Source organism: Rhinopithecus bieti, unplaced genomic scaffold, assembly GCF_001698545.2.
Source record: "Rhinopithecus bieti isolate Rb0 unplaced genomic scaffold, ASM169854v2 scaffold_7684, whole genome shotgun sequence".
Lineage (NCBI taxonomy): Eukaryota > Metazoa > Chordata > Mammalia > Primates > Cercopithecidae > Rhinopithecus > Rhinopithecus bieti.
Window position 1 is genome coordinate 2,279,592 of NW_016806071.1, and position 14,735 is coordinate 2,294,326.

Genomic DNA, 14,735 nt, shown 5'->3' on the forward strand with positions numbered 1-14,735 from the left:
TTTTTTTTTTTTTTTTTTTTTTGCGTGACAGTCTTGCTCTATCACCCAGACTGGTCACTGCAACTTCACACGCTGGGCTTAAGTGATCCTCCCACCTCAGCCTCTCGAGCAGCTGGGACCACAGGCATGCACCACTATGCCCAACTAGTTTTTTGTACTTTTAGTGGAGACAGGGTTTTGCCATGTTGCCCAGGCTGCTCTTGAACTCATGAGCTCAAGCGATCTGCCTGCCTCGGCCTCCTGAAGTGTTGAGATTATAGGCGTGAGCCACTGCATCCAGCCACACGATAATTCTTATACAGGAGAAATGATCTTTCAGATTAAAAGAAAGGTTAAAAAAAAGTATTGCTGTCAATACTATTAGCAAGCAATCTAGCAGACATAGTGTCAGATACCCAGTTTAAACTATTCATATATTATCTTCATAATTTTTGTCATAACTATATTATCACATACTGTTGTCATTTAGTCATATCTTATTTCCCTGAGCTTTTATTTACTTAGTGTTTTAAGTCATTCATTCATTTTTTTTTTTTTTCCATAAAGAGATAAGGTCTCCCTTTGTTGCCCAAGCTGGGCTCCAACTCCTAGGCTCAAGCGATCCTCCTGCCTTGGCCTCCCAAAGTGTTGGGATTACAGGCGTGAGCCACCACGCCCAGCTAAGTCATTTATTTTAAACATAAATTTATTTAAAAGGAAATTTTATGACTATTGTAAAGGAAAACTAGTTTGACTTGCTACAAATAGAATATAGGTCTATAGTCCTTTATCTCAAACCCTAACATATATTTCAGAATTCAGATGTTTTTTAATTTTAAAAATGTGACATAGTGTGTGTGTATATATATCATATACTGCATTACATTCCTTTTGGTATCTGAGGTAGAATCCCCTTAATCAGATACATTAATGCTTTTCTCCGGTTAACTCTCTGAATATTCAGATTAAGTGGGGTAAAGTGGGATGAAGACTGTAAATAGCCTTTGTCAACACAGGTCATGTTTTACTGCCAGATGAGTCCAGGTCAGGTCAGCTTTAGCCACCAAAAGATTTACATCTTTTGTTACAACATCACATCACTTTAAAAAAAAAAGATTGTCTGGGCATGGTGGCACACACATGTAATCCCAGCACTTTGGAAGGCCAAGGCTGATGGATTGCTTGAGCCCTTGGTCAATATGGTGAAATCCTGTCTCCAACAACAGCAACAACAAAATTTAGGTGGGGAGGTGCACAAGCGTATAGTCCCGGCTACTTGGGGGCTGAGCGGGGAGGATCACTTGAGCCTGGGAGGTCAAAGCTCAGTGAGCTGTGATCATACCACTACACTCCGGCCTGGGCAACAGAATGAGACCCTGTCTCACGAAGAAAAAATAAGGTTACAGAAATTTTTTTGTGTTCAGTGCTTTTTGATATCAGAATTAAGGATAAGGCAATTAAAGTGAGAAAAGTCAATGATTTTAAATTCTAGCTTGATACTCTTATTTGCTGAGGTCTCTAAACCTGAGGCCTGCTTATCTTTTGTTACAAATGTGGCTAGTGTGAGATTAGTGAGAATAAGAGAGGGGTTAAGGGCACGTTTACTCTAAACTGAGATTTTCCTTCTTAATTTAATGCTTATACCATTAGGGTGTGTTGGACCTAATTGATTTTTTGCATTTCTTTTTTGAGCATTTCTAACTATTTATAAAGATTGCTATTTTAGGACCTTTATTCTTTCTTAGAGGTCTTGTACAGAACAAAGAGAGCAATTACTTATTTAAAAAATTCAACAAGGTTGGGTGTGATGGCTCACATCTGTAATCCCAGCACTTTGAGAGGCTGAGGTGGGAGGATTGCTTGAAGCCAGGAGTTCAAGACCAGCTCGGTCAACAAAGCGATATCCTGTCTCTATAAAAGGTTTTAAAAAAATTAGCTGGGTGCTGTGGTGTGTACCTGTAGCCTCTAATAGTGAGGAGGCTGAGACAGGAGGATTGCTTGAGTTTGAGACTACAGTGAGGTCTGATTGCACTACTGCACTCTAGCCTGGGCAACAGAGTGAGACCCTGTCTAAAAAAGCAAAAAAAAAAAAAAAAAAATCAACAAAATGTATTCTCTTGCAATTATCCATGTAGGTCTGTTGGGCCCTTTTAAAATCTAAGGTATATTATAGATCTAGTGATTGTACATTTTCACTATCTTATAACAATTTGCTGTCGATTATCCTAGGAATTATTTTATCATTACTCATTAGTTATTATGTTGTAAAAAAGACTGATATGAAAACAGAAGAATGATAAAATCATGTAGTATTGCATGATTTTCATGAAAAGCTATATAAAAGTCTAGACACATATCTTTGTAGTCTTTTTTAAAGTTTTCACTGAATACAATTGATAATTCATAATTTTTAAATTTTCTGTCCATAATGGTAAAGGGAAGAAAATTGCCAATAAAACAATTACTGAGACACATTGGAAGACAAATGCGGAGAGACAGATAGCAGCACTCTAGACCAGTTCTGTCCAATAGAAATAAAATGCAGTCACCTATGTACTCTTATATTTTCTGGTAGATAAATTAACAAAATGCAGGTGACATTAATAGTACAGTTTATTTAAACCAGTATTTAAGGTAGTATCGTTTTATCATGTAATCAAGATAAAATTACCAATGAGATCTTTTATATCCATTTTTACATGCTAATTCTTAGAAATCTGGTGTTTATTTTTCACTTTGTAGCATATCTCAGTTCAGACCTGCCACATTTCAGGTGCTCAATAGCTACATATGGCTAGTGGTTGCCATATTGGACAGCATAGCTCTAGATTTTAACGGTGACGGTGAAATATAAGAGGAGTTTTGGGACTGGGCGCGGTAACTCATGCCTGTAATCCCAGCACTTTGGGAAACCGGGGAGGGCAGATAACTTGAGGTCAGGAGTTTGAGATCAGCCTGGCCAACATGGTGAGACCCCATCTCTACTAAAAATAGCAGTAAATTAGCTGGGCATGGTGGCGCATGCCTGCTAGTCCTAGCTATTAGGGAGGCTAAGGTGGGAGGATCGCTTGAACCAGGGAGGCAGAGGTTGCAGTGCGCTGAGATCGTTAGTTATTGCACTCCAGCCAGGATGACAGAGTAAGACTCCGTCTCATAAAAAAAAAAAAAAAGAGGAATTTCAGACTGTGAACCTTCAGTTGATGTATTCTAGATATATTTTCCTGAAACCCAAAGATTACAGAACAATATGTTTTTAAGGAGAGAAAGGAAATATATCTGGTATGGTATGCTTATTTAGTAAGTCATTCAACAGGAAAGACTTCATCCCACAGTATTTTATAATAAAAAGTTAAATATCTCATTTTGCTCAGAGTACACATGACCAGTGTTCCTTCATTTTCTGTTGTATTTGTGCGCCAAAATTTACTTTATACAATTTGTAAGGGGATAGGTGCTGAAGGTAGGTGTGTGTATACAAAGATAAGAAGGCAATAGGTGATGTCAAAGAAAAAAAGCCACTGGAATTGATCATTTGAATTTGTATTTATAAACCTAAGAATGAAAATGTTTTGCAGCTGGGTGTGGTGACTCATGCCTGTAATCCTAGCACTTTGGGAGGCTGAGGTGGGCGGATCACTTGAGGTCAGGAGTTCAAAACCAGCCTGGCCAATATGGTGAAACCCTGTCTCTACTAAAAATATGAAAAAATGGCCAGGCGCGGGACTCACACCTGTAATCCCAGCACTTTGGGATGCTGAGGCGGGCGGATCATGGAGCGTCAGGGATTGGGAGACCATCCTTGGCTGAACACGGTGAACCCCGTCTCTACTAAAATGTTACAAAAAATTAGCTGGGCATGGTGGCGGTGCCTTGCTAGTCCCAAACTACTCGGGAGGCTGGAGGCAGGAGAATGGTGGTGAACCCAGAGGCCGGAGCTTGCAGTGAGCCGAGATCGGCCAACTGCCATACAGTCTGCGGCCAACAGGAGCAAGATCCGTCTCAAAAAAAAAAAAAAAAAAAAAGAAACGAAAAAATTAGGTGGGTGTGGTTGTGGGCGCCTGTAATCCCAGCTACTTGGGAGGTTGAGGCAGGAGAATCGCTTGAACCTTGGAGGCAGAGGTTGCAGTGAGCCGAGATCGCACTACTGTACTCCAACCTGGGCGTCAGAGCGATACTCTGTCTCAAAATAAAAGAAAGAAAAGAAAATGTTTTGCAATTAAGGTGCAAAGAAAATGGCTGTACTTCTTTGTTCAGCAAAATTATGAGTTGTCTAAAGTTTTTTAAGATACTGCATTTTGATGGTGCAAATACAAGAAAAAGAACCAGCAGTATGGATGAGCCAGAACCTATTAGAGATACAGCTTAAATTTGGAATTAGTATTTACAAGATGGATATATTCCAGATTTATGCATAATAGCTGGTGAACAGCTAGTTGCATTCAAAGGACATTGCTTTTTTCAGGTGTGTATACCTTCAAAACCTAGAAAATATGGAATAAAAATTTGGATTTGCCATGTTTATATTCTTATTTTCATTTTTATTTTGTTTTATTTATTTATTTTTTTTAGAGACAGAGTATTGCTGTTTTGCCCAGGCTAGAGTACAGTGACATGATCATGGTTCACTGTAACCTTGAACTCTTGGGCTCAAGTAATCCTCCCACCCACCTCAGTCTCCTGAGTAGTTGTGACTACAGGTGTTGGACCACATCCAGCTAATTTTAAAATTTTTTGTAGTGACAGAATCTTTCTATGTTGCCCAGGCTGGTCTAGAACTCCTGGCTTCAAGCAGTCCTCCCGCCTCAGCCTCCCAAAGTGCTGGGATTACAAGTGTGAGCCATTGTGCCTGGTCTTCTTATTTAAAGTTTTATGATGTTATTTTACATTACCTTGTCATCTGTAAATTGTTTGTAAAATGATTTTAGACTACAAAAGATATAAAATATTCATAGGACCCAGGCAGTAATGATGATGACTATTTTTCCTGGTATACTGAGGGTTAATCAGGACATTTGCAAGAAAATTGAAAAGAATATAACTTTTCCATTATGATGGAACAAGATTTGATGCATTTGTTCAATGTGCCATGATAACTCTGAGTCCAATCATTTTATTTTTTCTACTATCACTTTTAAAAATGTTTCCTAAGACTGGAACATGCTTGAGATAATTTTAGGTAGTAGTTCAAATTCAGTGAAATACTTAAATAGCACTAAATTCAGTGAAATTCAGTGAAATATTAAATAACACTGAAGTTACCGTGGCAGACTGAACACATGCATCAAATTTTGTTCCTTCCCCAAAACTCTACTAAACTATAGAAAAGGTATTTTATAATACATAAATCCATAAACAGGAGAGGACATAATAGCAACAAAACTTTCAAAGCTGGAAAGCAGATGGTTGAGATAGCTAACTTAGCAGATTCCAGAGGCAGATTTCAAATTGGTGGTGGGAGAAGCACCAAGTAACTCAAGAACCAAGGGTGAAGGGACAGGCACCCAAAATAAAGAGGTTTGGGTGAGAGCTGTTTGAAAATTAGTTAGATCCCTAGATCCTATGCTGTGGGGTAATTGCTCCTCCTCCACTGTAGTCTGAGGTTTATCCTTTAAGAGAGAGTAGAACACCCAGTCTGGGGGAGTTATGGGTGCTGTACTAAAGAAGAGGGATGAGTTCAAAAGCCCTGGTGTCCTCTTGGCTTCAGAACACTGGGGCCAGGCCCTGTAGTCAGGATACTAGAAAACTTTCTTTGGGCACTCTGACCAGTCCAAGAACTGAGTTGAGGGTTCACCCTGCAAAATTCCCTGCAGATGACCCAGTGTGAAGCCCCTTGTCTGTAATCCCCAGTCATGCATTTATCATTGGTGCTCAGCTCTTTAGCAGGTCCCACTTGCATTTGTGAGCGAGGATCAGTAGATTTCTGAAGAAAGTCTCTCATGCAGAAGTTAGAGACTAAAAGGAGCAAAGGGGGAAAATCAGCTTGGAAGAAACTAAAAAACAAAAAAGCTATCAGAATCCTCAGAAATAAAGGATATTGCATCTTTGAAACAAAAATAGGATGCTATTAAAAAAGAACAGATGATGTTAAAGAGCTCTTGAAATTAAGAACATGATGGCAAACATAGTTTTAATTATTTTTGTTTTCAGTGCTTTTGGTGGTTACATTCATAACTATAAATAGTACGCTTATACCATTATATCTTGTCAGTTTATTTTTCCGTGGGGACCTCATGATGTAACGGTATCATCTATCATGGGTCATAAATGCCTTATCGGAACTGAAAAGGAAGATAAACTATTTAGTGAATAACTATTTCTGTAAAGTATAAAGTTTGGTCCGTTTTTTTTTTTTGCTGAGGTCTTTTAATAAAGCTCCTCCTGCCTGTCACACATCATAAGCAGAGTAGGACGTCGGTGTTTGGCTTCAGGCTTTGCATTTTCAAGGCTATTGAATGATAGCTTCATTTCTGAGGCCAAGTCTGGATTTTTGGGGGGCCTGGTAGCTGTCATAGTAGCTGAGCCTCCCTATTGCATTGTTTATGAAAACTCTTTTGACTGGGATCTACAATAAGAAATGTGTTATAGCATATCTATAGATATGTATATATCTCTCTCTATATATCCATTTGTATCTATCTCAAATCTTAATTCTTTGGACTAAAGTGACTTTTTTTCTTTTTAATTTTTAATTTAATTTAATTTAATTTAATTTTTTTGAGATAGGATCTCTGTTGCCCGGACTGGAGTACGGTGGAACTCCTGGGCTCAAGCAGTCCTCCTGCCTCATCCTTCCAAAGCGTTGGGATTACACACGTGAGCCACAGCACGTGGCCTAGGTTGACTTTCTCTATAATCTAAACTAATGTGTTTTCTTTCTTGTTGTAGGCAGTCGACAAGTACTTTAAGCTTCCTCATGCTTCCAGTAAACCACCCCGGATTTCAGGAAGCCTTGTGGACACTTCATATAAAACATTAAGATTTGCATTCAGAGCATCACTGAAAACTGCCATCTATCGAATAACTACTACATTTGGTGAACATCTGAAGTAAGTTTACCTGTTTTGATCCATGATGAGACCCCTTCTGGGGAACTTTCCTTAGAAACAGGTGTGGGAATGATGAGGCTCATGTGTTTGTTGAAAGTGTTCTCTTGGGACCTCGATGATTCTCATTGGGAACTTACAGCTTGGATGTGGACTTAATATTTATATTTTAATATTTGGCCCATCCTAAAGCTTTGGGGATTTCTTTCAAATGGACAAAAGAGGACAGAAAGTTATAAATGCAGCAAATTTAATTATATATATATATTTTAATTACCAAAAGATCCTTAAGGGAGAAAAAAGGGCAGAACATCCGGGTACCTTTGCAGAAAAGGATATTAAAACAATTTTGTTGTTATATCTTGGTCAGCAAACTGAAGACTTGGGGTGAGCAAAGGATTCCAGAAATGAATCCCTGGTGCTTTGTGATTCATGCTGGAAAAACACCGACAGATCACAACACCTTGAGAAACAGAACCAGAGAGAAAACCACAAATGCCAAGCCTGTTTATATTTAGTTTTATTGATGTTTACTGCTTTCCTCTTGTGAAATGATCTAGCTAGGCAGGATGAGGGATACTAGCTTAGTAACTAAACTATATTTATATTTATCATAATTATAAATGAACTTTAGAAGACACAAGAGGTTGCTCTGCTGTTTTTGTTTGCAATGAATAGTTTAAGACTTCCAATTTAAATTAAAGTTAAATAAAGTTAAAAATTCAATTTGTCAGTCACCCTAGCCACATTTGAAGTACTTAATAACTACATGTGTTTAGTAGCTAATGTATTGGATAACAGAAGTATAAAATCTTTCCCTAATTCTAGAAAGTTTTATCAGATAGTGCTATTCGACAATTCACTTAGAACTTTATGTTTTTTCATTTACTCTTTTCAAATACCCTGTGAAGTGTAGAAATTATCATAATTGTACAGATATGAAAACTGAGGCACAGAGATGTTAAAACTTGCCTGATAGCACAATCTAGTGCATGTCAAACATGAACCTGAAATCAGGTCTTTCTTACTCTTAAAAATCTTTTATCTTTCTATCTACAATACTAGACTGCCTCCAAGATATAAATTAATATGTAGGACACATTCGGAAAATACTGGTGAATGTAAAGAATGAAATAAATATTACGTATATTGATGATAGAACAAAAGCAAGGAGAAGGGCATACCCGTAGACCTTGCCTGACTGTGCTCATGGCCAGGCAGGGGGGACGTTGTATGCGAGATTAATTTGAAGGTCCTGCCAGCTTTAGCCAGCTTAATCAGTGGCTGGATAAATAGCAGGACTGTAACATTGCCCTGGGGGAAAAAAGGCAAGAAGAAAAGGTGAGCATAGGGATTTATTAGATAAGAAAGAGCTATAGGCCGGGCACAGTGGTCCACGCCTGTTATCCCAGCTCTTTGGGAGGCCGAGGTGGGTGGATCACCTGAGGTCAGGAGTTTGAGACTAGCCTGGCCAACATGGTGAAACCCCGTCTCTACTAAAAATACAAAAATTAGCTGGGTGTGGTGGTGCTCACCTGAAATCTCAGCTACTCAGGAGGCTGAGGCATGAGAATCGCTTGCACCCAGGAGGTGGACGTAGCAGTGAGCTGAGATCGTGCCACTGTACTCCAGCCTGGGCAACAGAGTGAGACTCTGTCTCAAAGAAAATAAAAAAGAGATATAGATGACTGATTAAAAATTATGAGAATGGGCTGGGCGCAGTGGCTCATGGCTGTAATCCCAGCACTTTGGGAGGCCGAGGCGGGCAGATTATCCGAGGTCAGGAGTTTGAGAACAGCCTGGCCAACATGATGAAACCCTTTCTCTACTAAAAATACAAAAATTAGCTGGGTGTGGCAGCAGGCAACTATAATCCCAGCTACTCCAGAGGCTGACACAGGAGAATCACTTGAACCTGGGAAGTGGAGGTTGCAGTGAGCCAATATTGCACCATTGCACTCCAGCCTGGGCGACAGAGCGAGACCCTGCCTCAAAAATAAATAAATAAATAAACAAATAAAATAAAAATTGTGAGGAAATTCCGCCTTAGTTTCTTTTCTCTGAAAAGAGCCATATTTTATATATGCGTCAAAGTTGATAAAATCAGTGGAGGCTATTTGTACAAATGTAGGATAATGTTGTATAGTGGAAAGAACGTTAGATCTGGAGTTAACATATCTGGATTTCTGTCTGCTTACATCATTGGCTATCTGTGATGGTGAGCAAGTTTCCTAGTGTTTTAAGTAACTCACCCAAGATTATGCAGGTAGTGAGTTGCAGAACCAGGATTCAGATGCAAATCTTCCTAACCCTAGGGTTCTGTCTATAGTGTCTATACTCCTAACCAATAGACTGGTGTTTCCCTTAACTTCTGAATCTTTCTGATACAGTTTATATCCCCATGAAAGGGAACGTTCTCACACCCACTTGGTTTCATTTGTTGTTAGTAAAGATAAAATGGATCATACATAGGTAAAGCCCACTGTGCAGTATACATTATCGTGATACTTATTACTGTATAATACCTGATTATTCACTATTCAAAACTCTACCTCTGAGAACTAGGTATAAATGAAGTTAGCTCTTGAGCTCTGAAAATAACTAACAAACACAGGCTACTCATTGGAGACACTCATTCAACACTATTTTTTAAAAGATAAATTGTATTGTGTATATTTGAGATTTATAACATGGGGTTTACATATAAAATGTTTACTGTTGTGAAGTAAATTAACATGTCTATCATCTCACATAGTTACTTTCTTGTGTGTATGTCAAGGGCAGCTAAAATCTGCTTATTTAACAAAAATAACCTAGTACAGTACAATTTTGTTAGCCATAGTCCTCATGTTATACATTAGGTCTCTAGACTTGTTCATCCTACATGTGTGCAACTTCGTATCCTTTGACCTACATCTCCCCATTCCCTGCCACCTCCCATTTACTCCTAATTTAGGCTAATTTAATTCTGGTTTTCCAGCCTATAACATATCAAAAAAAAATTTTTTTTGAGTCCAGGTCTTGCTCTGTTGCCCAGGCTATAGTGCAGTGACAAGATCATAGCATAGTTCACTGCAGCCTCAAACTCCTGAGCTCCAGCAGTTCTTCTGCCTGAGCCTCCCAACATGTTGGGATTACAGGTGTGAGCCACCATGCCTGGCCCATATCAAACTTTATTTGAGGAGCAGAGATTGCTACTAGAGTCAGGAGTACTAACAGTAAATTGTAAGGGACACTTTACTACCTGCTAGCAGAGAGAAATGTCATGGGAAAGTCACAGATTTGGTGTTTGAGAGAGTTTCAGAGCCATTAAATTAGAGAAGACAGCCTCACTAGCACGTAGAGGGCATCTTTGTGCAGTAAAATACTTGAAATGATTCCATTAGAGGGTACATGGTTCAAGAAAGTAAAGATGTCTCTAAGACATTTTAGGACGATTCATAACAAAATTATTAAAATAAGACTTTTGGCACTTTAAAAAGTGGTGACCTATTCAAGAACTAGAAAACTGTGATCTTTCATTATATTCAATTTTTGCCCAGAAGTTTAAGAGGAAGCGTTATACTAGTGTCAGTATATATTTGCCCTAATTTTGTCAAGGTAATATATTTTTGTGATGGTGAGGGTGGAGAGAGAACTCAGTGTTCCCATCTAAAACATAACTTATGTTCAAAGGGAGAAGTAAATCTAAACCACCAAGCTGTTACCTTTGAAAGTAATTAATGGAATCTATTGTGTTTTAACCAAACATTTAAGTTTAAAGGATTTTGTATTGAAGGCAGTTCAGATACTCTGCAACTCAAAGATAATGTTGGAATCTGGTTTAAATAAAATAATAAAATCCAGAAAATCTACTGCAAGGCCTGGAACTCTGCACAGCAGGTTCCATAGCAGAGCAGGTTAAAGTCAATGCCTTCACTTGTCAGTCTTAATTTGCTTTGGTTTTTTAGAAGATAGAAGCATGCCATTACTGAATGCAAGCCCTCCTCTTCATTAGATTAAAAGAGTTTTCATCCAGCTTTTCAGAAATACTAAATAAGTGAAGATTTCTATTCATTTTTAATTGTTTTGAAAAATATTGACTCTGTGCTCTGTGGTTCACTTAATATGCTTAATGTAAAATAAAGCTTATGCTTTGAATTTATGTTTCATTTAGTGCTGTGCAAGCATCTGCAGAACATCAGAAAAGACTTCAACAGTTCTTGGAGTTCAAAGAATAGTTAAGTAATATAAACTGTGTTCATTACACTGCTGATACAACTACAGATGGGACAGTAAATGTTCAGCATTCTTGGATCAGAAGAAAACGGACTAATTAGATGCTTCCTTTGTCGTGGTGGTTGCTTTGAAAACTATACTTTAATGGGAGAAATCATGGAAAGAAATTCTCAACAGAATAACTGAAAACTGCCTTTTCTGTACCAATTGCTTTTTGTGTGTGTGGTATAATAAAATCTTTATTCAATTTTACAGAAGCATTGAAGGCAGTCGAAATGTCTCTAGCTCATATAACTTAATAATAATAACTAAAAAACTTTTAGAATTTACTTTTGAAAAGAGGGAAGCCAGTTCTGAAATGAGTATAGGTTGACTTCATAGTCTTCTTAATTAAGAGTTTAGTTCTTTGTAAACTCAAAATACATAAACTTTTAAGTGTAGTTTCATTTACTGAAGGATAAAATGGTAACAGTGCAGCAAAATTCACGGAAAAAATACTGTCTAAAGGACATACTTTGTTAATCTGTTAGGTTGTGTTTTTGTTTCCAGGGACAAATTAAATTTGTATGATTACCCAAAAAAGGGTCTCAGTTTACAGATGCTAACTCTATATAAAGGAATGTGGAAAACTCAGTTCTTAAGTTACAAGATTAAAATTCACATTTGATCTTTAAGAAACAATTGACTGACATCTATGAAATTATTTTGTATCATGCTAGTAAACACAAAGTATTAATGTATGGGTATTTTCCCAGCTAGTTTTGCTTGCTTTTTCTGGAACAAAACATTAAGTGATTGCAGAGTTTTCAAGCAAGAGAAAAGGTTTGCAAAAAAACCCAGGACATGTTCCCTTTTCCCCACCATTCATCTTCATTAAATCAAATTCTGTGAAACTTGTCTGGTCTCTCAAAGGGAGCAGCCTCTGTAGTGTTAAATGGCTAATTAAAATAGGAAGATCTTTATAGTCAGAAACAACTTAGTCATCAAATAGCAAGTGAAACCAAAACGTCAGAGGGATTACTGTACTTGGAAGTATGCTGTGTGTCCCAAATGTGAACAAAGTATTGTTAGAATTTATTAGATCAGCTTCTTTGGAGATCAGAGATTGGAAATCCTAGTCATAGATACTCACTGGACTAGCTTTGGACTGAAATGCTCCTTTGTAATTCTTTTCCTATTATCTTTTCCTTCTAGTGTCCCAAAATCTTTTCTTTAAAGTCAGCACAGTATTGTATATGAATCTTTAATGCGGTATCATATATGTCTACTTTTGTCTGATTCATCGATGTATTGTTATATCTTTATAATTGAATATTTTAGCTCTGGGTTCCGTTGCCCCTTCAACCCGTACATGCCAAATTATAAATGGGTGCTACTGGCCTTGAGCGTATCTCTGTGGGACAGTTCCCCGATTGTCAAGTGTTTAGATATGTAGGCTATTGCCATTGGTTTTTTGTTTTTGGTTTTGCTTTGTGTCTGAAGCTGAATTGATTTCTTTTGTTGAATGTGAAAGTTGAATTTCAAATGTAGTCATTTCTTATAGATGGCCAAGACAGAAAATTGTGGCTAGGTTGACTGAGAACTGTTGTATTCCATGTATTAACACAATTAAGCTTTTCATATTCCACTCTCTGTGCTGACCCTGGCCGAGACATTTTGGGAGACAAGGGCTCTGAATCTTTTGCTTCCATTAAAGAAGAACTGTGGTATTCAACCCATTGGATTTCTGAGAATAAAGATAGGATGATTCCTTTGAACTTTGACTTACTTGTATAAAATGTCCAGCTAGGTTTAGGGTTTTGCCATTTCCTCTATACTTTGGGTAAAACTACATTTGATGAGCAATGTGAATGTTTCTGAGAATGTTCATTCCTGTTTTCTCTCAAGAGAATGTGCTGTGTACTAAATACAGGCCGCATAATGTCTGCCTGCTGAAGATCTGGAAACTGCCTCCCCAGATCTGTATTCTCATTAGTAGGTAAGGGGGTTTTTCTTTTTCCCATTGTGTGTGGATAACCTACACACCATCTGTTGGAACTAGGGTGTTATTATGGGGAGCTCCTCCTGCGTACTAGGAGGAGGACCTTAGGGAGACCCAGAGGAGAGAAGCATTTCCTTTGATGAAGTCACATCCTGTCTATGAGCCCACTGATGCTGTAACATTGGTCTGAAAGCGTGTTCTTTAAAAACCTTTCTCGGCTGTTAGTATAAAAACATGATGGTATCAGCTCTTAGCATGTTTGCTTGACCCTTATGGAAGGTATAAATCCACAGAACTTCTTTCCCAGAGAACTGGGAAATTGTCCTAGAAATAAACCTTGTACAGTTGAGTGGACATGGATAAGCAGCAATTTGTTATTTTGCAGGATTTGTTCCTTGGTAATTGTTTGGTGTGTCATCCTGTAAATATTCATGATAGTCTGTTTATATCCTTTTGTATATCACTGATACTGGATTGGGTAGAAAAATAAATTGCTGATTTTAAAAATTGAACAATTAATTGAAATATGTGTGTCTGTAAGGTCAATTATTTAATTTCTGGGTGGGGGGTGGTGGCGGCGATGTTTCCTTAATCATTTCAGTTTAGTCTCAGAGTTGTTGCTTATAAAACCTAAAAGAGCTGAACTTTTTGAGAAGTCAGCTTTTGCCCTTAACTTAGACTGATTTGGTGGGTTTCGTGGTAACTCTAAGGAGCCTGAATTCAGAAAGTCTCATTCTTTGTTGTCTTGGCTGACAAAACTAAACAAAGGGTGAAGGTGCTGAAAGCCATCTCTTAACAGAAGTTTCTTTTCTTGCCAAAATAGTGTTTCCAAATGGATCGTATTCCCCTAGGCTAACAGTTACATCTGTCAACGTTACTTAAATTAATCTGAACTTCACCTCTAGGTAGTTGAGGTACCTCAAACTCCCTCTAGCTGCCCCAACCCATAGTTATCTTTCTTTACAACCAGATCGCTTAAAACAAAGATGGCTTTCATTCATCAGTTAATCCAGCTATGCTTAGCAAGCTGCTGACCATTTTTAAATAAGCAAAATCTTTATTAGGGGCAAGAAAGGGGATGGATAAACACATACCTCTACAGTTCTGCCATGCTCCTAAGCAGCCTTGGCACAAATTGCTGTCGTGATGGGCAAGTTGATGTGGAACTAGCTGTCATTCACAAACATTCACTGAGTGTCTCTTATGGCACAACAATTAAAAGTAAACTGAACAAGACAGTCCCTGCTCTCGAGGAGTTTATAATCTAATGGGTGGTATTTGAAACCTGCTGTGCATCAGAATCACCAGGAGTGCTCAGTAGCTGTGTAGAATCTGGGCTCCACGACAGTGCAGATTTTGCTTCAAGAGATCTGAGCTGGTTCCCAAGAGATCTAGTTTTTAATAAAAGTCTAAGCAGAATCACATTGTGAGAAGGGTTTATTCTAGATCAGACGTTAGCATGTATCAGAATCTCTTGAGGAGCTTATTAAAACATTTACTGGCCCCACCTCCAG

At 38.1% G+C, this 14,735-nt stretch overlaps 1 protein-coding gene across 2 annotated transcripts in view; it reads left to right on the forward strand.

Annotated features, from left to right (window-relative positions):
- The window catches only part of NDC1 (NDC1 transmembrane nucleoporin), a 69,220-nt gene extending 55,474 nt beyond the window's left edge, over positions 1–13,746 (forward strand). For both annotated transcript variants that reach the window (XM_017874550.1, XM_017874551.1), the window contains exons 17-18: positions 6,865–7,025; positions 11,179–13,746. In XM_017874550.1, coding sequence (XP_017730039.1) covers positions 6,865–7,025; positions 11,179–11,242 — 225 coding nt within the window. In that variant the 3' untranslated portion in view covers positions 11,243–13,746. The remainder of the gene's footprint in view (positions 1–6,864; positions 7,026–11,178) is intronic.
- The last annotated feature ends 989 nt before the right edge of the window (positions 13,747–14,735 follow it).